Source organism: Eublepharis macularius, chromosome 5, assembly GCF_028583425.1.
Source record: "Eublepharis macularius isolate TG4126 chromosome 5, MPM_Emac_v1.0, whole genome shotgun sequence".
Classification (NCBI taxonomy): domain Eukaryota; kingdom Metazoa; phylum Chordata; class Lepidosauria; order Squamata; family Eublepharidae; genus Eublepharis; species Eublepharis macularius.
This window is the reverse complement of record NC_072794.1, coordinates 146,669,349-146,693,659: the sequence shown is the minus strand read 5'-3', so window position 1 is coordinate 146,693,659 and position 24,311 is coordinate 146,669,349. Positions and strand designations below refer to the sequence as shown.

General features: G+C 42.1%; 1 protein-coding gene across 2 annotated transcripts in view; it reads left to right on the top strand.

The window, feature by feature from the left end:
* Positions 1-24,311, top strand: part of PREX1 (phosphatidylinositol-3,4,5-trisphosphate dependent Rac exchange factor 1) — a 301,144-nt gene that overhangs the window by 254,093 nt on the left and 22,740 nt on the right. For both annotated transcript variants that reach the window (XM_054981047.1, XM_054981046.1), the window contains exons 23-29: positions 1,637-1,798; positions 3,805-4,015; positions 6,505-6,781; positions 8,824-9,030; positions 20,702-20,790; positions 21,805-21,887; positions 23,080-23,170. In XM_054981047.1, coding sequence (XP_054837022.1) covers positions 1,637-1,798; positions 3,805-4,015; positions 6,505-6,781; positions 8,824-9,030; positions 20,702-20,790; positions 21,805-21,887; positions 23,080-23,170 — 1,120 coding nt within the window. The remainder of the gene's footprint in view (positions 1-1,636; positions 1,799-3,804; positions 4,016-6,504; positions 6,782-8,823; positions 9,031-20,701; positions 20,791-21,804; positions 21,888-23,079; positions 23,171-24,311) is intronic.

Genomic DNA, 24,311 nt, shown 5'->3' with positions numbered 1-24,311 from the left:
TGCTTTTACCTTTAATAGCAGACGATACTAAAAAAGAGACCACAGTCAGTTGGTCATTCTTTATTACAGCCCACAAGCCATATAGAAGCAGAAAAAGAGTCCACACTGTACCCTTACTTCAAATGTTAGACCAAACTCAATGAAATTATTAATGTAAAAACTCAAGTGAAATCAATGAAATGTTGTCGATGGGGCTAGGGCCATATAAGCATTTATGAAAGAATAAGATGACATTGCTGCTCCAATGCTAGAGCCTAGAGAAGAAATGTTGCAGAATATTCTCAGCATGATGTAACAGAAGTTGTTGGGTTAACATTATCGGTTAACATTATCTGAGGATGAATTTAAATGGCCCATAGGCTCCCTTGTAGATGCCAGCAAAAATACAATCAAAATTAAATTGCAAAAAAAAAAAATCTACCAAAGTATCTTTAAGAGCATTCATTGTGATTACATTTTCAGGCCCTGTAAACCCTTATGTGCACCTAAGGAATAATTGCATCATGGATCCAAAGCTGCCCTAATTTAAGCAGACGACTTTTTCTACTTTTGCAAGGTCTCATGTGCAATATTTGTACACTTCTCACTCAAGGTTCAGCTCAGTCTGTCTCTGAGAGTCTCCCAGTCTTAAAGAATATTTGTGGGGGGCGGGGTGATGTAGAGACCTGCAGAAGATGAGATGTAGTAGGAAAGTTCCATTCTTCAAGTGCAGCTCTGCTTGCTACACAAGTGGCTGTATGGGATGCCAGGCCAGCTGAAGGTTACAGCAGTTATGATGCACATGTAGTCACTTCCTTCACTAGTGCCACTGCTGTTGGGGGTCTACAGTAGACTGCAGAAGTATGCTTCCTTTACAATCCATCTTGGAGCATGCTCAGACAATGGGGAGAAGAACTCTTTGGGCATCTCAGTAGCTTCAACTAGCCCTGCCACTCATAGTTCTTTGGATTCAACCCAACGTATTTATTTATTCCATTTTCAATCACTTCAACCATAGGTTGTTTGGATTATGAATAAAACCGAAACAGAACATGTCCCTAAAACAATAAATAATGAGATCATTTAAAGACATAAGAAATCTAGCAACAGCTTCCAGCCAACCTCTGTCATTTGAAAACAACAAACCAATATATTTAAAACACAAGAAGGGAACAATTGTTTGCTAGGGCTTTTGATGGAGTATGGACAGCAAGCATCTTTTACGGGCAGGAGGCATTTGGGGTCTTTTATTTTATCTGGTTTTAATATGTGATGTTTTAATTATTACCTATAAGTTACCTTGAACCAAGAGAACAGGCAAGGTACAAATATTTTAATAAATAAATAATAATAATGAGGCCACGTTTTTCATGCCACTGTTGCAAAGAAATTCCCTTAAGAAGTAAGTTATTGGTGCTGGAACGTTTCGGTACAAGCAGAGCCATCACTCAAGTCAATAGATCATCCGAATTGGTGCTAGCAAAGATGCTCTAATGTTGGAGGTCTAAGCGATGGGTAGTTCTGCTGAAGTTAGAACAAACCTGCCTGACGTTTGATGTCGCATGTTTCATCTACTAGTTCTTGCCCAAAATGTTGTTCAGAGGTTCTTTGCATGGTGCTCCTACTAAGAAAAATAATATATCTTTTCTTGCTTTAGATTTTAGAGGCCTTTGCTACCGAAGACAACTTGTTTGTGAGGAACTGCAAAAGGCTCATGTCCCTCAGTAACTCTGTTGAGACCATGCCACAATACGAATTCTGGCAGATCTGTGACACGAAGCTGGACAGTATCAGCAGAAGGGTTGCCAACTATCAAGAGGTAGGACCCCTGTGCAGAAAACATGTGGGATCATTGTATTGGTGTGTTCAGGCAGTAGGTTTGTAACATGCCCATTAAGGAGATTGATTAGGGTGCATGTGCACATATTCAATTATATTTAACTGATTCAAGCCACTTGGTTTTCTTGGGACTGTAAGCTCACATCATTGGGCAAGTTGGCACAATGGTAGACCATCGGTTCGGCATCTCAAGTTTAAAAGATGAGGTAGTAGGTGACGTGAAAGACCTCCACCTGAGAACCTAAAAAGCCTCTGCCAGTCTGAGTAGACAATACTGACCTTGATAGTCTGATTCAATATAAGGCAGTCTCCATATGCCATGTCACGTGAGCAGTTAGTTTTGAAAAGCTCATGCCCAGTCCAGCTGAGGGCCTTGTGAGCATCTCAAATCCAGCAGCTGAGTCGGTGTCAATAACGCCCTTTTCCAAAACCCGAATTATCACTGATCAGGTGTTTGGGAAGAGGGAGTGAGAGGCTAGATTCATCCCCCCTCCCAACAAGATTCTCTGGAAAAATCAATAATGCTAGGAAAAGTAGAAGGCAGTAGGAATAGAGGAGGACCTAAAATGAGATGGCTTGACTCAATAAAAGAAGCGACGTCCTCCAGCTGGCAAGATCTGAGCAAGTTTGTTCATGATAGGATCTTTTGGAGGTCTTTCATTCATAGGGTCGCCATAGGTCAGAGGCAACTTGACAGCATTTAACACACACACACACACCCAATGAAGTTGAATATTCCAGGGCTTAGGGCCAAACTAGACAAGATGCTGGATGAGTATTCCGTATCCAGAGCTCCTAACATTTTAAAATTCATTTACTAAGCATTCAGGGGCCCAGTTTGGACCAGGACGATGGTGTGTGCATATGGCGGGGGCATTCCCTCTGGTCCCATTTTTGCAATCTAAAGCATCTTCTTTTTACTGCTGAACATCAGTTACTGGGAATTAATGTCAGATAAGAGCTATTGCCTTCATGCCCTTTTACAACGCACACACACAGAACTCCTTCTGGAGCCCATTCCAGAGGGTAGGAGTGCAGTGGGAGATGCTCTTACTGAAAAGTAGCAGCAAGTGCCATCTGCAGTGAAGGCACTGTAAGGAAGAATCTTAGGATCAATAAAGTTTGTGCATGGATCCATACAGGGGTCAAGAATATGGCTCCTAGGACCAGACCTTTGAACTGAGCTTGGAAGTACATTGGTAGCCAATGGCATTATTGGCACATGATAGACCTAGAAGTTGATATCAGCCAGCAGTCTATATTCATTGAAGCTTCCAAGTTGTCTTCAAGGGCTGCCCCAGTATGTCCAGTAGCACTTATAAGACTAACAAAATTTGTGGTAGGGTATGAGCTTTCATGCGCCACAGTTCACTTCTTCAGATAACATATAGAGGGGGTTACAGTAATCTAGTCTACCGGTTACAAAACATTGATCAGTATAGCTAGTTTAGCTGAGTTTAGGGCTGAAGACTACTAACTTATAAAATGATTGTGAAAGAAAGCATGCCTACCCCAACTGCTTGAAGGAGTTTCATCAGCAAGGCTGTATCCAGGAACACTCCCTCACTCATCATATGGATGATGAGTAATGGCAGCCAATTCCCATCTGAAGTTGATAAGCCAGTCTAATTGAGAATATCAGCTTTCCAAACTAACACTGTCTGCGTTCAGTGTGAGCTTGTTCGCCCTCATCAATTTGACCCTAGCATTCAGACATTGGCCTAAGATCAGTATCCTTCCTAAGCAGTTTCTCACAGTATCCTGGAGTCGATGAGTATTTTGAATATTTCTTATGCAAATTAAACATAGATTTCTGTAGTTCCCTCAAAATGCTTTTTTCTAAGTGATTTATTTAAAAAAGGCACGGGTTCCCCTCCCCTCTCTTTTGTACTGTCAATTGAATAAAAAGGGCTGTGTTGCATTTGGTGTTTCTGGGTTGATAGTGGACTGGAGGGTTTATGGAAGAATCTGTTTTCCCTTTCTTAGTTTGCAGATGAGTTGAAAATGAAGGTGAGCCCATCCTTCAAGCAGGCCAGAATGGAGCCACACCCCCTGAACAGCATGGATTTCTGCCCCACCAACTGCCACATTAACCTCATGGAAGTGTCGTACCCCAAAAACACTACCTCAATGGGAAGGACGTTCAGCATTCGTCTTGGACGGAAGCCTTCTATTATTGGCCTTGACCCAGAACAAGGTGCTGACTAGCTCTTAGAGGCTGTTAGGGTACTATTGGAGGGTAATGTTAAGTTGTCGTTCAAGGCCAAATCTGACAAGAAACAGCTTGTGTGATGATGACAGGCAGGCTTTGAAATTTTCATTAGAGTGAAACGTTCAGGCAATGGGATGAAAAAATTTTTAATGGCTTTGAGCTGATTTCTCTTGTAAAATGGTAGATTTGTTGACTGGAAGAATTACTGTGAGATGAAGTAGAACCACACTCTGCAAATGTACTTTGACCACAGGGCTTGGAAGCTGTAAATGGGCAATCAAGTAACAGAGGTATTCCCTTAGCGTCTGTAGTAAAAGCAATTCCCCAGCATATTGTGCTGACTTGACGCAAGGAACTATTGATCTGCAGGCAACGGAGAAAGGGGAAGACCGCAAGTTTAATCCATGGCTGTGGTTGCACCAGAATCTGAATTCTTGTACATTTCCAACTAAATTTCACAAGTAGAATTAATAATAATAATAGTAATAATAATAATAATATTCAATTTATATACCGCCCTTCACGATGCCTTAACACCCACTCAGAGCGGTTTATGAAGTATGTTATCATTATCCCCACAACAACAATCACCCTGTGAGGTGGGTGGGGCTGAGATGAGAGCTCCTAGAAGCTGTGAGTGACCCAAGGTCACCCAGCTGGCTTCAAGTGGAGGAGTGGGGAATCAAATCCGGTTCTCCAGATTAGAGTCCCGTGCTCTTAACCACTGCACCAAAAGACTTGGTAGTTTAAGTACACTTACAGTGCAGTCACTGAAGTGCATACTGTGCAGTGCATTGAAATTCTGTATAGGATTGCACAATTATCATTGTAAAAGATTGTGAGGTTCAGGGGCATCCATGCCCCTGCCCTTAGCAGCTCCCTTATCCATCCTCCTCTTTTTTGCCTTGCTTGGGCTTGCAGAGTCTCAGACTGGGGGAAGGGGTTTGCAGCACCTAGCTTCTCCTCCAGTGGGTCTCTCCTGTTCAGCCTGGAGAGAGAACCCAGCCACTTCTTCACCGTCCAGCCTCTAAGCCCGTTATGCTACTGCAGCAGCTGCCTGTGCTCAGTCAATTCCCCTGAAGTCTTGTGAGAACTAGCATACCTCGGTGGAATCTTGGGCAGTACCTGCAGCCTCTTTCCCCCTCCCTTTCTCCTGGCTGGACTAAAGTGCCCGCAGCTATTGGCAGTGATTGAAATGGGGCCTTAAAAGGCCCAAATTTGTTACTGCTGATGCAGCACTCCTCCTTGTTGCTGTTGTTGTTTTGGCTGGCTTGGCAGCTGTTGGCTATGGTTGAGTTGGGGCCTTAAAGGACCTGTATTGTGTTGCTGCTGCTTCAGCCTTTCTCCATGTTGCCACGGTCCCAGTGGGCTTTCCTGTTGCTGACACCACAGGTTCCCAAGTGGACATCCTGTGACTCCTGGGAAACTTCAGGGGCGGCTCTGGCAATGGTGCTGGACCCCTTCCCGGACACAGGTTGTCTCTACTAAAGGCATTGAGACTACAAGGTGTATTCAGTGGTTAGGTGAAAGGAACTGCTTCACAATTACCTATTTTTGTTGTTGTTACTTTCTGCCCATCCACAAGTCCTTTGTATTACTTCACTATTGCACTATTCTAGTCACCTTGGCAAGTAGACCTATCCTCCATGACTCTGTCTAATCCCCTTTTATAGCTGTCTACGCCTCTGGCAGTGAATTCTGCATCTAAATCACTCATTGTGTAAAGAAGTATTTCCTTTTGTCGGTCCTGAGTCTACTGCCCATCAGCTTCATTGGATGCCCTCAAGCTTTAGTACTGTCTTGAATTAACTCTCACCATTTCCTCTGATGTTGAATGAAATTTGTCTCTCTAAAATCAATCCAATAAATGACAGTATGTATCAAATGAGAGAGCATTTTTTCTGCTGCTCACAAAATGTTGCATAATGTTGCATAATTTGGCAGTCCTGATCTCAGTTTCCTTTTATTAAACATTGCAATAAACCATTGTCTCCAGGTAGGGCATTGTCCCATGTCTGAAAAATATGAATATAGTTTCAGGTGGGTAGCTGTGTTGGTCTGTAGTAAAAGAGCAAGATTCAGGGTCTTGTAGCACTTTAAAGACCAACTAGATTGCCAGGAATGTATCTCTGAGAGCAGAACCACAAGTGACAAAAGGCACAGATTGGACACTTGTCAGCTTCCCTCAAGTTTTGATGGGAAATGTAGGCAGCCTGGCGGAATGTTGGACAAGTGACAGTTGAAAAGTCCATTGGACAGCAGTCAGAGAGCGAAGCTGCGAGACCAGGATGCCTACATTTCCCATCAAAACTTGAGGGAAGCAGACAAGTGTCCAATCTGTGCCTTTTGTCACTTGTGGTTCTGCTCTATATCTCAAAAGCTCGTACCCTAGATCTCTATGAATTTCAGTATTTATCTTTCAAGATTCCATTTTAATCTTCCTTTGAAAATATGCTATTCCCTGTGTTTAATAGGTAACTTAAATCCAGTTTCAAATACTCAACATTGTATAACCACCATGGCTGCACCATCCTGGAAATGCTTGTCTCTGGAAAATGGAGATCTCAGTCTCCACGGACAGTTTGATGGATGCTACGGCCAAGAGAATGGAGGAAACACCCAGGAGGAAAGGGGGCTTAGCTTTCTACTGAAACAAGAAGATAAGGAGATTCAGGACTCATACCTACAGCTCTTCAACAAACTAGATGTTGCTGTCAAGGAAATGAAGCAATACGTCCTTCAGATAAATAAGTAAGTTGTTTACATTTTATGTTTGTGTATCTTTGATGGCAATCTTGAATGTTATGGTAATAATCTGTTTGCACCTGCACATCATGACGTCTTTATAAATGAAAAAGACAGGGGGAAAGGATACAGTCATAGGCAAATTCATTTATCCATATTAATCCCATGTGTTGAGCCAGTGAAAACACTCCTTGGGATATTTAACCTTTCTTAATCTTCTCCTATTAAGAACTGAATCTTCAGGAGAAAGCTGAAAGAAAAATGGGTGGTAACTCTAGTCATATGGAGAGAATATGAGACCAGGACAAGTGCAGATACAATGATCCTGGTGCCTTAGTTGTGGCTAAGAAAGTGGGACTAGACCACAGGACTGTATAATTGCTTCTCCCTCCAACACACATCCTCTTATTTTCACTAGTGTTAACCATGGTTAAAGCATGCATTGCCTAACGTTAGCCATGGTCAATATTATTGACAATGCACTATATTAATTAGTGCTTGAAGCTGTTTTCAGATCTTCTGTTAAGAACAAACCCTAGTTAGCATTCATAATTTTAAGGTTGGTGCCATCATAAGCCTTAACCATGGTTAAACCCATCAAGAGATTGGGGACATTTGTTGTGGAGAGGAAAGGAGTCATGGAGCATGCCATTGCTCAGCTCCTGATCATATCTCAACCAGATGGAAACAAAGATCAGTTACAGATTGCTTATCTTATACATGTGCTGCATAGGTTTCTGTTGGGAGTATTTTTTAAATTAAATTTTATCTTAGAAGGAGTGCAACTTCTTTCTTCTTTGTCTGGATAGAACTGTTGGAAGCCAGTAGGTTGAAAAGCAAGAGCTTCTGTTAATAAATCTGAATGCAGGTTGTCTAACTCAGAACCTCTGAGAAAACTAGCATGCATTCAGGCAGAATACGATACCCTCCAAGAATGATAGTAAAAATGGTAAAAGGTCTCCTACTATTGGCCAGTGACAGGTACATTCATTATTCTGATTTCATGGGTTTGTGAATGCCAACTACCATTTCCCTTTGTTCTCTATCAATGTGAAACTGTATTTACGGCATTTATTTTAGCACATAAATGGAATTATAAATGCTTTACAAACTCTCGGTTGCAGAGAATTGGGCCAAGCCTCACCCGTTATTCCTTTATTGACCTAAGATGTATATTAGTCACTGCTTACTTTCCACAGGTTTTAATGAATTAAATTTGTGTTTCTTATGTTCTAGTGAAAATCGATTTTGATTATATATTGCTTATAAGTGTTTGTTTCCATTTTGTTGCTTCTGTTCATTGTTTTCCTTTGTTGCTTTTGTTTGTTTGTTTTTTATCCTTTGTTGCTTTTTTGTATGCTGCTTTTTAGACCTTGTTAAAGAGGAAAAGCAGTCTATACATTTTCTCAGTAAATGCCTTCCTTCCTTCCTTCCTTCCACTTCACAAACTCTGTATTGTTGGAAATATCTTAATTAGTGCTTTTCAAAGTGTTTATATCTCAGTTTCATCCCATGATGGGGTTTGTTTTGTCCTCCAACTTCTACACTGGCAAACTTTTCCAGATGAAATTAAGGGCACTGTTTATAACTACAAAGCCTTAAATGGCTTAGGTTCAATATATCTTAAAGATTTCAGGGTGGCTGCCAGAAATAACTGTAAGGCTACCTGTTTTTTTAGCTGTCTTTGGGAAAAAATATTGTGGTTTAATAATGTTATTCTGGTTTGTTACCTACTTCAAACTTGAATGATGAGGCAGAATATAAATCTGAATAAATTAGTATCAGAATATGAATCCAAATGGTTTTTAAACCTGTATGTGGAAGCTTCCTTGTTGCTTTCCTATAGTTTTGAAAAAATGAAATGCGCAAATTGAGTGGTCTGCATAAATCAAAGGCAAAAGTAGCAGCAAGGACAAATCTGCTGCCCATCATTCCACAAAATTCATTGTATGCACAACTGCAAATATGTAGTTCAAGTTATTATTATTTGGTTTCTGGAGTCCTTCATTTATGTTACAACCAATGAGAGATACATTCCATATTCTCAGGCTTTTGTCTACCATAACGGAACCCACAGCAACCGGTTTGTGTGAACCTCCATCCACAGAGGAGACCCCTCCATCTTCTTTTGTAGCTGAAGAGAATGATATTGACAAAGCAGAGCATGGTGGGATGAAGAAGGTTTGTTTCAAAGTATCTGAGGAGGACCAGGAAGATTCGGGACATGATACAATGAGTTACAGAGACTCCTACAGGTGGGTTCTGCAGCATACAGTACTTTGAAGCCGTTTCCATTGGGGTTTGAGGTGAAAAAAGGCCAACATTCATTTTTATTCAAATGAATAACATGCTGCAAAAAAGGAATACTTTTAGAATTTGTGACATCAGAGTACACTTTCCTACTTCACGCATCTAGGAATATGCTACTAATGGTCCAAGAGTCACAAGAGATTGTCCCTAACATGCACCCAGTTAAAAGAAAACCTCCTTAATTCCTCTCCCTAATCTTAGTTTGTCATTTTAATACAATATCCTTTACCACAAAAGTTTGAAGCACATGATATAATGAATGTCTGTTTGAAATGCCTATAAGAAGCAATTTGGTTATTGACAAACATGTAAGAAGAAATGATTTAGTTATTGGTTATTGACAAACATATTTCTGCTGTCTGTCAGGTGAAATATTATTGCAGTACAAGAATCCAGTCTTACATCCAATGATCAAAGGAGGTCCTGTACCTAGACAATAGATCAATAACTTTTATAATCAGTTGTTTTGTGGATTGTTATTCTGAGTTTGCTTGTTGAGTACATCCTACAGCATCTTTGTTATATTATGGCTGCCACATTGGGGTACTTCAAAGACGTCCATATTACACATAAATTCCTTCTTCATGTACATGGCAGTACTGAATCCACAGAGTAAATAGGCAGAAGTTCATTTTTTCTCAGTAGTTGTGTTTTTGCCTAGCAACACCCCCTGTACATGTTTACTAAAACAACAGTGGACTGCTGAAGGAGTTGAATTTTAAGTTGGCACTCTTGTCCTGGAAAGGTTGTTATTTTCTTCTTGTGTTGTCTTTGTAATCTTGGGGACACCATGAAAGTGAATCATAGGCCTCTGCTGGTCTGTGTGCCACAGATTTTAGAATAATTGAGAAGTGGAGAAGTATGCTTGTGTCTTTAGAAACCTAGAGAAAAAATAAAGTGCTGACCGTCGTGTGTATATGGGAGAGGGGAAGTCAGTCAGTCCTAGGAGCAGTGGGAAAGCAAAGCAGTGCAGAAAATAACTAAGACGTTAAGATTAATTTAAGTAGTAATATGAAAAGAGGAGCCAGTGGGAAAGAAGGAAATGCACCTGTTGGCATCACGTCACAAGCTATTCATGATGTACTTAATGTACTTAATAGTTGAATCTGGGAAGCTTGGGAAAGAAATACCCGTAAGTGGCATTGCATTTCAGCTCAGCCAAGCTGAAAAAAGCACCAAAGAGGACAAATGATTAGGGGTTTGGAGCACCTGTCCTATGAGGAATGGCTGAAGAGTCTGGGACTTTTCAGTTTAGAAGGAAGATAACTAAGAGGGGACATGGCAGAGGTTTATAAAATTATGCAGTAGAGTAGACAGAGAGAACTTTTTCTCCCTTTCCCAAAATGTTAGAACTTGAAGGCTTCCAATGACACTGATGTGCAATAGTTTCAGGACAGACAGAAGGAAATATTTATATAAGTGATTAAGCTGTGGAATTCACTCCAGAGATGTAATCATGGCCACAGCCATCACTGTGTTTTTCCCAGAAGTCATGTCATGCTGTCACTAAGGGTGATTTTTAAGATTATTTTTCTCTCACTGGCTGCAGCAGCGGTGACAGGGAATGAGGCCTGATAACAGGGGAATATCCTGCCCCTGCTGACTGACTGACCATACTTCATCATTGGGTCCAGATGGGACATCCTCTCAGAATGTGTTTTTCACATGTTTGTCCTTGGGTGGCAGTTAGTCATCATGCAGATTTCTTGAGGTGTTCCTACAGACCTCCATGAGTCAGGCAGGACCTTTCCTTTGCTAACGATAACTAACTAGTTTACCTCAGGAGCCTGGTCTTCAGTTTTCAGGCTGAAACCTTGCTCTCCTCAGACGTCAAACTTTTGCTTAATTCTTGCAAAGAGCAGAAACAGAACCTTCAGAAAGGGATTAGTTTTGCTTATTTTTGTAACCCAGTTTGACTGTTACCTCCAGATTACTCACCAGTCTGCTCCTCATCGTGATGGCTTGGATCCAGACTAGCCGTTTCCACAGGCCCAAGGATTTCCACCTGAAAAGTGCAATGGTCTCGCATTCCCTGTTCTGCACCAGCCCTAAATGCCCCCCTAAATCCTGTTTCTGGGGACATGAGACACCCAGGAATAGGATTTTGGGTGCATTTCAGGCTGCTGCAGGAGGAGGAAGAAATCCTTGCACCCATGCAAATGCTAGTAACATACTTTTTGTTAAAAATAACTCTTGCGTTTGTGTATAGCCTGCTGTTAATTTTTCTGTTTATGATGATAATGATAATAACAATAACAACAACATTCGATTTATATACCGCCCTTCAGGATGACTTAACACCCACTCAGAGCGGTTTACAAAGTATGTTACTATTATCCCCACAACAAAACACCCTGTGAGGTAGGTGAGGCTGAGAGAGCTCCAGAGAACTGTGACTAGCTCCAGGTCACCCAGCTGGCTTCAAGTGGAGGAGTGGGGAATCAAACCCGGTTCTCCAGAATAGAGTCCCGCACTCTTAACCACTACACCAAACTGGCTCCCCATATGTTTTACTGCATGAAAGAATAACTGTTGTAATAATAGTAATACTAGTAATAATAGTAAAGGGAAGGTATGTTTGTCAACTCTGGGTTGGGAAATTCCTGGAGATTTGGGGAAGGAGCCTGTGGAGGGCTTGGGGAGAACCTCAGTGGAGTATAACTCCATGAAGCCCACCGTCCGAAGCAGCCATGTCCTCCAGGGGAAATGATCTCTGTAGTCTGGAGACCAGCTGTAATTTTGGAAGATCATAAGCCCCGACGTGGAAGTTAGCAACCATAGGAATAGCCCCTGTACAGATAGCCAGATTTACAAACGCAGCCAAATCTGCACAAGGGGGCTAGCTTGTGGTCACAGTTTGCAGGGAAAAAAATTTATGTTGTTAAAATAATAATAATGATTTGATGGTAAACTGCCTCCTCCCTCAAAACACTTTATTAGTGATATTTGTGCATCATCCACAGGTGTCACAAGAACAAAAGTGTTGGAGTTCAGACACCAAGCAATACAAATTGCTGCCCAAATAAGTAGCATTGTGTAGGAGGGGAAGGCGATTAGAAGGAGGCTGTGGAGAAAGCAGATGGTGAGGAGGAAACGGGAAAGGGGCTACGAAGAGGTGAGGAGGAGAAGGGATAGGGTCAACTAAGAGACAAAGGAAGGGCTTGCCTTGCTCCCTCAATTCCTCACAAGGCTATTCTCTTGGATTTTCTGTTTCCCAAATCATTATTGATATTGTATATCTTTGGTTTATATTGCAAATTATTCCTGCTCATTCAAGGAATACTGCTTTTCTCCACGATTGGTGTATCCAAAATCTAGCCCAGCATATCTCAATTATTTGATGGTTCCTAAATATCGACGAGTTCTTATGTTGGTTTGTTTTAAGGCAATCCCTACGGCAGAATTATCTGGCTGCGCTGGAAGGGTCTCGTTAGTTGATAGACTTTGCAGCTGTGACACAGGGAGCCTTGACATCTTGCTCCATTGCTTGCTGGATTGTCTAAAATTCCATAGGTATAGGACTATGTTTGCTTCTCCCTTTGTAAAGGATCTGGCCTGTGTCCCAGCCCACTATGAGCTACAGATCCTTTTGGACGGAAGTGATCATAATATTACTGTGGTAGTAGCCAAATTCTCTCCTATGTAATTAAATCTGATCGCCAGATCTGGACAACTTGGTGTTCCAGCTGTGTTGGTTATATACATTGTTATTATTATCATTACTTGCTGTTATCATTGTAATTGCTTTCTGTTCTTCTGTATTGTTGATGATCAAGACTGTAGTCATAAGAGCAGAGAAGAAAGAAAGGAAGAACAATTGTTGCTTTTCTCCATCTCTTTTGTTTTTCTGTTATAGTCAGAGAAACTGAAAATCAAAATGTATTTAACAGTTATTGGTTCCTTCTCTGCTTGAAAAGTGTTGGAAGCTAAAAATGAGTGAATAGGTTGTCCCTTATAAGCTGAAGGCCTGAACCTGTTGCTAGCTAACAGTACAGTAACGGAGGACACTATCTTGTTTGTAATACCAGGCCAGGCCCTACAGGCTACTACAGTATGCACTGAAGTGTATCCAGCCCAGGGTTCCTGACAATTTGACACGGTTCACGTGTCTGTCACGGGATCAACTTACAGCTTGGTCTCAGTTGATCATGCGGGTCGAGTGAGGTCAGGAGAAAGAATTTTCCCTTTATCCAGTGAAGCACTGCAGCTGGAAAGAGCGAATCGTTTGTGGGTTTTCCAGAAGCAGAAGCTTGTAAGTTTAAGACTTGCCCAGCAGCTGTTGTTAGTGAAACTGATAATTTGTTGTCTTGTGTGTACAAACACACCATCCACAGAAAACACAGACTAATTGGGATTCAGAGTAGTGATTATGCCGTCGGCAGAATCTTCGCATGACTAAAATCAGCAGGCACCACCAGTCTGAGGGCACTTCAGAATAGAAACAATTAACCACCGCTCCCTTCATCTGGAAGACCTGACAACCAGGAATATGGCGAAACTTTGTTGGACTTTGTGACTTAAATTGAATAAATTCAAATGCATGAGGAGGGTAGAACAAAATCGTACTGTTTCAGAAGGCGATGCCCACCAGTGAGATTTCTTAGCTGCCCAAATCAAAACTATACAATGAGGCTTCAGAGTCCTAAAACACCATTCTTCTGCAAAAACCTGGTGTCAGGACAGACAGATGAGGGAATGACTTGATCCCTCTCCATGGGCTGTGAAATTTTAAAAAATGGGAGAGTTATCTATGCCTCAGGCTTCACTGGGCCCCCTTCTAGATGTGTTATTCCATCTCAGGGCAGAAAATGTGTTTTAGCCAAGGTATGCAATCCTTTCTTCTTCTTGTCTAGTGATTCCATCCCCCTTCTCAGCATAGCCAAACTATGTGTTAATGTTTTAAAAATCACCTCATGGTAGAGAAAAAGTTGTTGTTTGAGCTGGCTTTTTTGTGGATTTCAGACTAAATCCTGTGGCTAAATTTCAGGTATTCTGTATTTGGTGTTTTGTGGATCACAGCACCAAGAAACTAAGGCACCTACACTCCAGAGTACAAATTAGACATTCTTATAGGGATGCCAGCCCTGTAGTGGTGGTGGGGAATATGCTATTTGCCCCCAGCCCTGCTTACCTGGCCAGCAGGGAGAGAGGAGAAGGCAGGCAGGCTGGGAGCCACCACAGCACACAGCGAAATGGCACCTGCACTCTGGAGGCCCTGACGATGTCACTTCCAGTTGAAAACCACATGATTCAGAGTGTCAGTGGGGCTAATTTGCTGTTTGTGGCCAGTTTGGGGCCTGCTGAGACCCCATTGCTTCCAGTTTTCAACTGGAAGTTGATGCCATTGGTGTCTCTGGGAAGCATGCTTGCAGAGCAGGCATAAGAGGAACATGAATCAGCAACCCTCCCACTTGCCTACCGACCCCCATCCCCCACTTTTCAGGTAAGGGGGGGGCTGACGTAAAGTCCTTTGCTGCCAATGCCAAGCAAGCAATGTGGCTTCAAGTCCACATTTTTATCAAACAGTAGCAAAATCATGTCCTGATTACACCTAGCACATTAGAAGGAGACTCAACCACTTTGCTTCCTGAATACTATGCAAGGTCCAGGGGGTTTATTTTTCAGAATGCTGTAGCTATGTAAATCCGTAATTCAAGCCTAAACGCACACTTGCTCTTATAATGAGCCACGGTCCTGGTCTCTCAAGTTCAATGCTATCTACTCTGACTGGCAGTGTCTCCCCAGTGTCTAACATGCATCACTTTACTGCCTGCTTTTTTTTCAACTGGAGAGACCAGGGGTTTGCACCTGGGACCTTCTGCCGGCGAAGCAGATGCTCTACCACTGAGAGCGGGACCACAAGTGACGCCTGACACAGGTTGGACACTAGTCAGCTTCCCTCAAGTTTTGATGGGAAATGTAGGCATCCTGGTCTTGCAGCTTGACTCTCTGACTGCTGTCCAATGGACTTTTCAACTGTCACTTGTCCAACATTCCGCCAAGTTGCCTACATTTCCCATCAAAACTTGAGGGAAGCTGGCAAGTGTCCAACCTGTGTCAGGCGTCACTTGTGGTTCCGCTCTCAGCCACAGCCCATCCCCAGACAGGTTCACTATTTTCTCCGTTTGCTATACAACAGTGAACTGCAGTGGAGCTGTAAAGTTCTCAAGCTATCTGGATGTATTTGTAGTAGCAGTCGTTGTAAAAGAAAAAAGAGGGGATTTTTATTTAAGTGTATGAATAATTTTCTTCTCAAAAGGCTAATACGTTGAATAGCAAAAGAACAAATGTCTGGATTCTGCCTTCCTTCTTCCCTTTCTAAGTTAGTTTTGAAAACCACAGTTCCCAAATATTTATTCAGGTGTCTGAAAACGTTGTTTTCCAAAAGCAGGACTGACCTGTTGCTTCTCCTGGAATATTTGTCATCAATGAAAACATCATATAGTTCAAGCTGGGCCTTTTTAAAAAAAAAAAACACTGAATCAAAAAGAAATGAAACAAGGGACTTTTTCCTATCCAGTAGACGAAAGAGCACATTTTACAGAATAACGTGGCAGACTAGAGGCAGATCCAATAAAGATACCAGAGATTTACATAGACCTAATTCTGTGTTCCTATTTAGGTCAAACTAACGTTAAATTTTCTTCTATATTTGTTGTAAAAGGCTTTTATTTTTCTTTTGCAAATGCAGCTGTTCAGCTGCTTTAGCAAGGAGGTAAATTGCATGGGGGGAGGAAGGAGGCTGTTTAACTCTCCTGCAGTTTTTATGCTGAAAAATATTGCCCTGAGCTGCTTACCCTGGAGGAATCTTACTTGTATTATTTTCTCCAGCCAGGAGTACAAGCACGTTGTGTTAGCTTTTTTAAAGTGAGAAAATGGCAGGAGAGGGATGGGTTAAAATTTTTCTTCCCTACGCTGTTTTCCTCCTTGAAAAAGAACCCCCAGTGGCTGCATTTGGAAAAGAGGAAAAAGAAGTCTTCCAGAATGAACTTGGAAGAAAACATGTTATTTGATCTTTAGTGGCACTATCTGCAAAGAAATATAAATTATATTAAGGGTTCATTCAGAAACAATACTTTTACTAACAGTTACACCCTGATAGTTTCTCCCTTTGTATTTATCAAGCTGATATTTCATCCATATTTGCTTCCCTTCCTCTGCAAGCTCTTCTGCCAACACTAATGCAATCAATAGTTTGTGCAAGCCAGTGTCCTCCGTAAGAACAGAGCATATTGATAAAAAGTGTGATATGAACAGTTTACAATGCCAATGTCATAGACTCTAGCAGGATTTGAGTCTAGTGGCACCCTACAGACCAACACAATTTTGAGAGTCAAAGCTCTCTTCTTGAGGCTTAAAGGTAAAGGTAAAGGTGCAAGCACTGAGTCCCATGCGGGGACCCATGCGGGGATGTCGCATCATGACGTTTCCTTGGCAGACTTAGTTATGGGGTGGTTTGCCATTGCCTTCCTCAGTCACCTTGAGGCTTATACCCTGAAAATCTTATTGATCTCTAAGGTGCCACTGGACTCAAATCAAGCTGTCCTACTGTAGACCAACACGGGTACCCACCTGGAATTATGAATTCTTTAGTTGCTGGTGACACTTCAGCAAAAGCCAGCCTGAATGGCAGTAGTGGGGGAAACAAGAAACCCAGCAGGAAATGCCCCATTAAAGAGGTATTTACTCTTTTGAGCATTTAAGAGCTACCTTTCTCATTTTGGCTCTTTCTCTCAGACTCATTTTAGTATCTGTGGACTAGCAGCGCTAAGAGTGGGAACCCTCCTCCGCAAATAGATCATTGGGATACGGCTACCAATTTCCAGTTTCCAGTTGTGGCCCGGAATGCTCCTGGAATTATTATTACTAATGGATCTCTAAACTACAGAGATCAATTCTGGAGAGAATGACAGCTTTGATGGATGGACTGTATGGCATCACGCACCAGCTGAGCTCCCCTCCCTCCCCAAACTCTCCCCTCCCCAGGATCTACCCCCAAATCTCCAGGAATTTTCTAATGCAGAGTTTGGATGCAAATGGCTTGAAATGGAAATGGCTTGAAATGAAAATCAGCTGAGGGATATGCACATGTGCTATCCCTAAGGTTGTTGTGAGCATACGTGCTCAGGTGGACTTAATATTTTTCCTGTAACTGCATTGCAGGGGAAATGGAACTTTGGTAAAGTTGCCAAGTCCCCTGGGCTTGAAAGCTGGAGAATGAGTTTTTGGGGGGGGGGGGTGTCAGGAGGACTTTCTGGGAAGTGCATGCTAGGAGGATGCGAAAGTGACAGGTCGCTCCAGGGGCCGATTGGGTAAAAATTGGCCCTGTTCATGCCTTTGACCCTGCCAGTCATGGGAGAGCTGGTGGGGGGCAGAGGCTAGGGGAATGGGAGCTCTAACTTTGTATGAGCTTAAAATGGTAGAGTTTAAAACAACTGCTGAGCCCTGAAAACTACTGAGAAACATGTCAAATTGAGTGGCTGATAGAAAAATCCCCAACATGTTTTGAAATCAGCACATTAAACAAAATAGGCCACAGCAATTCAATTAGAAGTGCTATTTCCTTTCCTTTCTAAATTTAAACCTCCACTGTCATGAGCTCAACATTCCTAGTTACAGGAATCAACAGCATTTATTTCCTCTAAGAGCCAAGCACTGAACAAGTAGAAAAGCACATTTTTCATGGTTTAGCTCCCCAGTTTTGGTACAGTAGAAAAGCATGTGGTGGGTGGCAGGTTAGTCGCTTCGAGGGTAACGTGTCTTCATATTTGAAGCTACAGATGAACAGCAGACATATTTCAATGCAGTAGAAATAATTGTACCCATCGTTTCATACAACGCCTACTCTTCCACTGTGTTTTGTTTAATGGGTTCTATAATTGAGCCTAATCTGTCCCAGATGACATAGTGTGATCAAAGTCAAATTCCCAGTGGAGCTGTCACTTGTTTCAGAATTTGGACATAAATGAAAGATGAGAAAGATTATTCCGTCTTATCTCCTTTAGACTCAGGCAGACAATTAAGCATACATAACATATATAATAGCTATTCATGGGGGAATCAAATTGTTTGGATGGTTTTAAGCCAGAAAGCGGATACCATGGAGCTTACAAGAGGGAGCTAAGAATGTATGACAAAGAATATTTGCCTGCATTTGCCATGCTTTGTTGTAGGAGATCTAATCCAGTCACTTGATTTTCCATAGGCGTCTGTCTCTCCACAACCTTCTTAAAAGTGGTATATCACTTTCAGAAATGCAGAGAAATGCAGTATCTTTGAGAACACATGTCTTACAAGCAGAAATCAAGTACAGATGGGAAGAGGGATTTTATTTTATCCTCACAGTCTCGGTTGAGAAGTTTGGAGAATATGATATAGTATTATTAAGCAGTATTTATGCAGTAACATAATTCCAAGAGAGCTACAGAGGCAAAAATTGGCAGAGTTCTGCCCCCTAGGAGCAGTGTGATGTAGTGGTCAGATTGTTGGATCGGGATCTGGGAGACCCGGGTTCAAATTCAATAGGGGATGGTTACAAACATTTGAAAACAATCATAAATCCAAACACAGAGATGAAATGTAGATGAAAACATTCCTGAAACATAGCGCAAGCAATTAAACATGACATCTTTAGCAACACAGAAAAGTACATCAAATGGCAGTACCCAGTAGAATATTCTACGATTCCTGCCCATTTTCCAAGGCATCTCTTTGAGCCATTTCTTACGGCATAGTCCTATTATTTGAGTAAAAAATCCCACCTGAATCATTCAGACTTGCATAGTTTGCAGAAAGCCAGGGGAGTGGAAGCTTTCCTGACCTCTTCAGGCAGGCCATTCCTTAAGGTGGGGGCTGTCACAAAGAAAGCACAAGTGTGGGCCGTCACTGATTTTGCGCAGCTTCCAGGTGGTATCTGCAGAAGGCCCTGTTCAGATGAGCAAAGCAGCCGTGGCAGAGCATAGGAGGAGAGGTGGTCCAAGATCATGGAAGGCTTTGTACATGATAATCAAAACCTTGAACTGAGCCTGACACCTGATAAGTAGCCAATGGAGTGAGTGCAGAATGGGAGTAATAAGTGTGCCTCATCTAGTTCCTGATAGTAAACTAGCTGTAGCGTTCTTCACCATCTCAGGTCTCCAAGTTGCCTTTCAGGGGAGACCTATGTAGAGTGCATTACAGTAGTCTAATCTCGCTGTTACTATCGTGTGAAACCAGGGGCCAGATTGGCTGTGTCAAGGTAAGGGGACATCTTCTAGGTTAGTCTGAATCGGGAGAAGGTCTTTTTTGCAGCTGCATTAACTTGTTTCTCTAGCAGCAGTGCTGGATCCAGTATAACTCTTAGGCTCTTAACTGATTTTGCAGTGGTCAACTGAACCCCATCAAAAGTGGAAAGCACAATATCCTTCAAGATCTCTGCTTTCCCAACCAGCATCACTTCTGCCAACGACTGATTGATGATAGACATCAAAGGCTTGCAAGATTTTAGCAACCAGGATGGGCAAGGGTCCAGTGTATAAGTAGCGGTCTTCGCAGATGCCAGAATCCTGTCAGTATCCATCACAAATTGCTACAGAGCCCATTTTTAAAGCGAAGAACTGAGTGTTTGGTCCAGTGGAGTTGAATTTGGGTTCAAATATAGGATCTTAGTTACAACTTTTCTGGATGTGGAATATCCTTAGAGAAACCACTGCCTCTTGGGACTCCTGTTTCATATCTTTAAGAGGGAAGTATCACACACTTACCTTGCAGATTTCAATGAGGACTTTAAAAAGATTGTAATGCACTTCACATGTTTATAAGTAGTCATACTATCAAACCTCTTTATGGGATCTGCTGAGTGAGTGCCATTCATCAAATGCAGGAATCACATAGTAAGAAGGTGCGACTCTTTCAGGGTTTTGTAGGCTTAATCCCTACCAGACTGATATTTATCCAGTCTTGTCTTAAATATCCGTAGAAGGCAATTTTTTGATTGCCTGGGTCCATTGCTCAGCATCTCTTACATTCATAGGCCCCATACTTTGATCTGAGATTACTGTGTTTCATGTTGTAGTGGGGAATACCGTGGCATTGCTTTTCAAGTAGGTCTTGGAAAGTACATTAAAGTTTAGAACTATGTGAGAACCGGTGTTCTATTATGTGAACGTGTCTCCATAGGATGTAGATAGGAGGCAAAACGGAGACATCAAAGAACAATATGGCTTCATTCTCTGTTTTCATACAGAATGCAATTAAATCTATACTTTGAAGTCAACCCGCTAGGCTTCAGGGAGTGCTGTGATGAGGTTCCTGTGCTCAGACATCATGGAGAATCAAGCACACTGGGTTTAATTTTGAGCTGCTAACCCTGTCCTGGTGCTTAGACATGGATAGGCAGTCTGGTACTAAAGAGGAAACCCACACACACACTGATGTCGCCATCCATATTCATCAGAAGAAGAGTGCTTGGTGCAAAGTTCAAAAGGTTGCTGGAACTTAAAGATGGTATCCTATTACTCTGTTGAATTAGGAGAGCCATTGTCGGATGTAAGCCACCTTGAGCTCATGGAAATGGGCAGAATAGGAGCGGGATCTGGGAAGTTTTTAATGGCTCCTTATTCTCTTTTTTTCTCACAGTGAGTGTAACAGTAACCGAGACTCCGTGCTGTCCTATACCAGCGTGCGGAGTAACAGCTCTTACTTGGGCAGTGATGAAATGGGATCTGGTGAGTGAGTGCCTTTGTAAAGAGACATTAATTGCATAAGAAGACTCTGCTGGATGAGCCCATTGGTCCATGTAGTCCAGCATCTTGTCTCACACAGTGGCCAACCAGTTGGCCTGCAGGGCCAGCAAACAGGACATAGAGCCAATGCTGCTGATGCTGCTGTTTCCTGGTACTGGTATTCAGAGGTTCACTGTCTTTAGTCACTATGGCTGATGGCCACTGATGGACCTATCCTCCATGAATTTGTCTAATCCCCTTTTAAAGCCATCTGTGCTTGTGACCATCACTAGCATCACTCTGGCAGTGAATTCCACATTTTAGTCACTCATTGGGTAAAGAAGTACATCCTTTTGACTTTCCTGAATATATTACATATCAGCTTCGTTGGATTCTCCCATGTTCCAGTATTTTGGGAAAGGGAGAAAAATTTCACTCTGTTCACTCTATCTACCTGCTACATAATTTTATAACTCTCTATCATAATTTCCTCCTTAGCCATTCCTTTTCGAAACTCAGAAGTCTCAGATTCTTTAGCCTGTCTTTGTTGAAAAGGTGCTTCCACCCCTTAATCATCTTGGTTCTCTACTTTTTCCAGCTCTGCAACATTCTTTTTAAGATACGGCTTTAATAGAGGCAGTCAAAGAGAAAAGTACAACTGTTGGGCCATAAGTCAGTTGTAGACTGTAGGGTTCTGCCTGTTGGATTTCTGTTCACCCGTACCCCATCAGTGCTTCCACTGCTGCTGCCATCCATATTTTTATTCATCCATTCCAAAAATTCATAATTCACCTTCTCCTATGTTAGAAGGGGCTCACAGAATCCAGATATCAAAACTAGGAGAAAAACACAGGGAACCAGGAATGGAGCTCTGAGGATTAAAGTCAGAATGATAGCTGTGTGAACATATTGGAGGAAGGGCATCTGCTTCAGAAGTTCTTACTATCATTATGTTAGCATTGAAGTAAAAAAAAACCCAAGAGAACAAAACCAAACTTGTACTTCTTTCGGAATTAGGTGATGAACTTCCCAATGACATGAGGATACCTTTGGACAAACAAGACAAACTCCATGGCTGCCTTGAGCATCTTTTTAATCAGGTGAGTGACACAGGCATCTCCACTCCATGTAAAGCAAAGCTATCGGTAACTTTGTTCTCAGGTTCTTAAAATATTCCATGATCCGCATCCTTACAGCCTGGCTTGGAAAGTAGCAACAGGAAACTATGTTCAGGGTACATAATGCTGATAAGGGGCTGGTAGAGCATACGTTCTACGTTGCCCTGATGAACCATTGCAAGACCTATCTGTGCCAGGTTTCAGTCCAAATCTGGCCAGCTGAAGTATGTCTGGAGTCTCATTATTGAAATAAGAAGATGATGAACACCAGCCAGTGTTTGTCCAAGAATTTAGTATTCTGAACATGGAGGTTCCATTTACCTATCATGTCCAGACCTAAACGGCATATTTTTGTCTAATCCTCTTTTAAAACTAAGTTAGAGGCGATTGCCACATCTTGAGATGCTAAGTTCCGTACTTGTGCTGGGTCCTAAGCAGCTGTTAACCTCTTCCTGAATGGAAGGGTTGGCTCTTGCCTCTGGGTTATAAAATAAATTTTTACTATTGCTCTATATTGATTGTTTCCTATTACCATTCCATTTCCACTTAATAACAGTGTTGATAATAATTCAGCAGCATGATCTGTTGGTTTGTCTTCATACAAATGAACCTGGTGGACCCTTGGTCTCATTCTCTCTCCAACCCCTGCTGTTGGCTGGCTAATGAAAGATTTCTGCACACAGCAGTCTAATTAAGGAATTCTGTTTTTACAATAAACCATAGTTTGTCATGTCCCTGCCAAAAGGTATGGTTTGTACTCATCCCTACAAATCTGATTTATAGGAAAGAGAACAAATCATAGTTTGTCGTTTGAACATAATAACAAACTATGGTATACCATGAAAGCCATGATTAGATTTCTGAATGCAAGGAGGGATTGTGAGCCCAGATTTGCGCAAGCCTTAGGATCCCGCAGGGTAATTCTTCTTTATTGTACTTTATGGTTTAAGTCATCATGCTGCCATGTTCTTCCCGCGCTTTCCCATTCATAGGTCTGCCATATTTTAAATTCTTACTCAATAGTAGTATTTACTAAATGTTGCTCATCCATTCAAGTGATTTTCTGTGTTTTTAAAGTACAGCGCACATAATTTGTTGTTTGCCTTGTAACAATTCAGCTCACTGGAAACTGCTAGAGAGTCTTAAGAATGACCAAAGATGCTTCTTTCTGCAGGTGGATGCTATCAATGCCCTTCTCAAAGGACCAGTAATCAGCAAGGCTTTTGAAGAAACCAAACATTTTCCAATGGACCACAGTTTGCAAGGTAAGCTTCAAAAGGAAACAGAAAAATAGAGCTGGAAGTGATCCCAAGGGACATCTAGTCAGCCCCCTGCACAATACACCAAATTCCCAGCTATCTCCCCCACTCTCATTTTCCTCAGTGACCCCTGCTCTATGCCCTGAGGGAGGCAAAAGATCTCCACGATCCCTTCCTGACCCCAAAGTAGCAATCAGAATTACCCTGGACATATAAGAAAAGGCCATGAGAGCCTAGCAATGGCTCATCCCAAGAGAATCAGCATCTTAGAATTTAATGGCCTAGTGCAGACGTCATTTCTTCAATCTCTAACTGTGGTTAGGAGCTTTGGAGTGGGCCATAACCCCATAATACTCTTTCCTCCTCCTCCCTCCTATATTCTTGAACACCATCCTCCCCAAAAGTGCCTCCTATCATGGTTAACATTGACTAGTACAGTTGTCACAATTGTGTGAGCAGAGACAGTGGGTTGGATATTGTGATGTGTCAGTGGAAGTCCTGATGTCTGCAGATCTTTGTGCATTCCCCTCTCCCCAGCAGTCTCAGTTAGCCCCAGGAAAATTGGGGTTGCAGAATCTTCATGGACCAATAGCCACACGGATCGGGGAACTACAGGTAGGAGAGGAAACGCCCATATCATGCCCGTTCCTCTCTTACCTGCAGTTCCCCAATCCATGTGGCTGTTGGTCCATGAAGATTCTGTCCTTTTGACAGAAGAGGGAGGAGAGGATTATCTCGGCCCCTTCGCTTTTCTCAGAGCAACTTCCCAACCCTTGGGGCCAGGGTTTCAGAAGTTACCGTACTTTACAAAATAAACTTTGCCAGGATTGTGTGAAAAAAGCCAATGGGTGCTACAGAATGCAAACAGTAAAATATCCCTTTTGTTTATTTTACGTGTGTTATCGTTGGGTTGGAACCTGCAGTGCATCAGCAGAAAGAGCTGTGCTCCTATGTTCCCCTCCCCTAGCAGTTCCAGGAAAGTTGATTTCTGGGGTCATGAGATCTGTGTGGATTAACAACTATAACAATGCATGAAATTCCCTGCTTCATTTCATTTTGGGCATTTCTGATCCTAAGCTGTGAATTTTGGGCAGTGTTTCAGATGGGAAATATCTGAACGCAGGCCTCTATCAGGGAGCATGTTCCC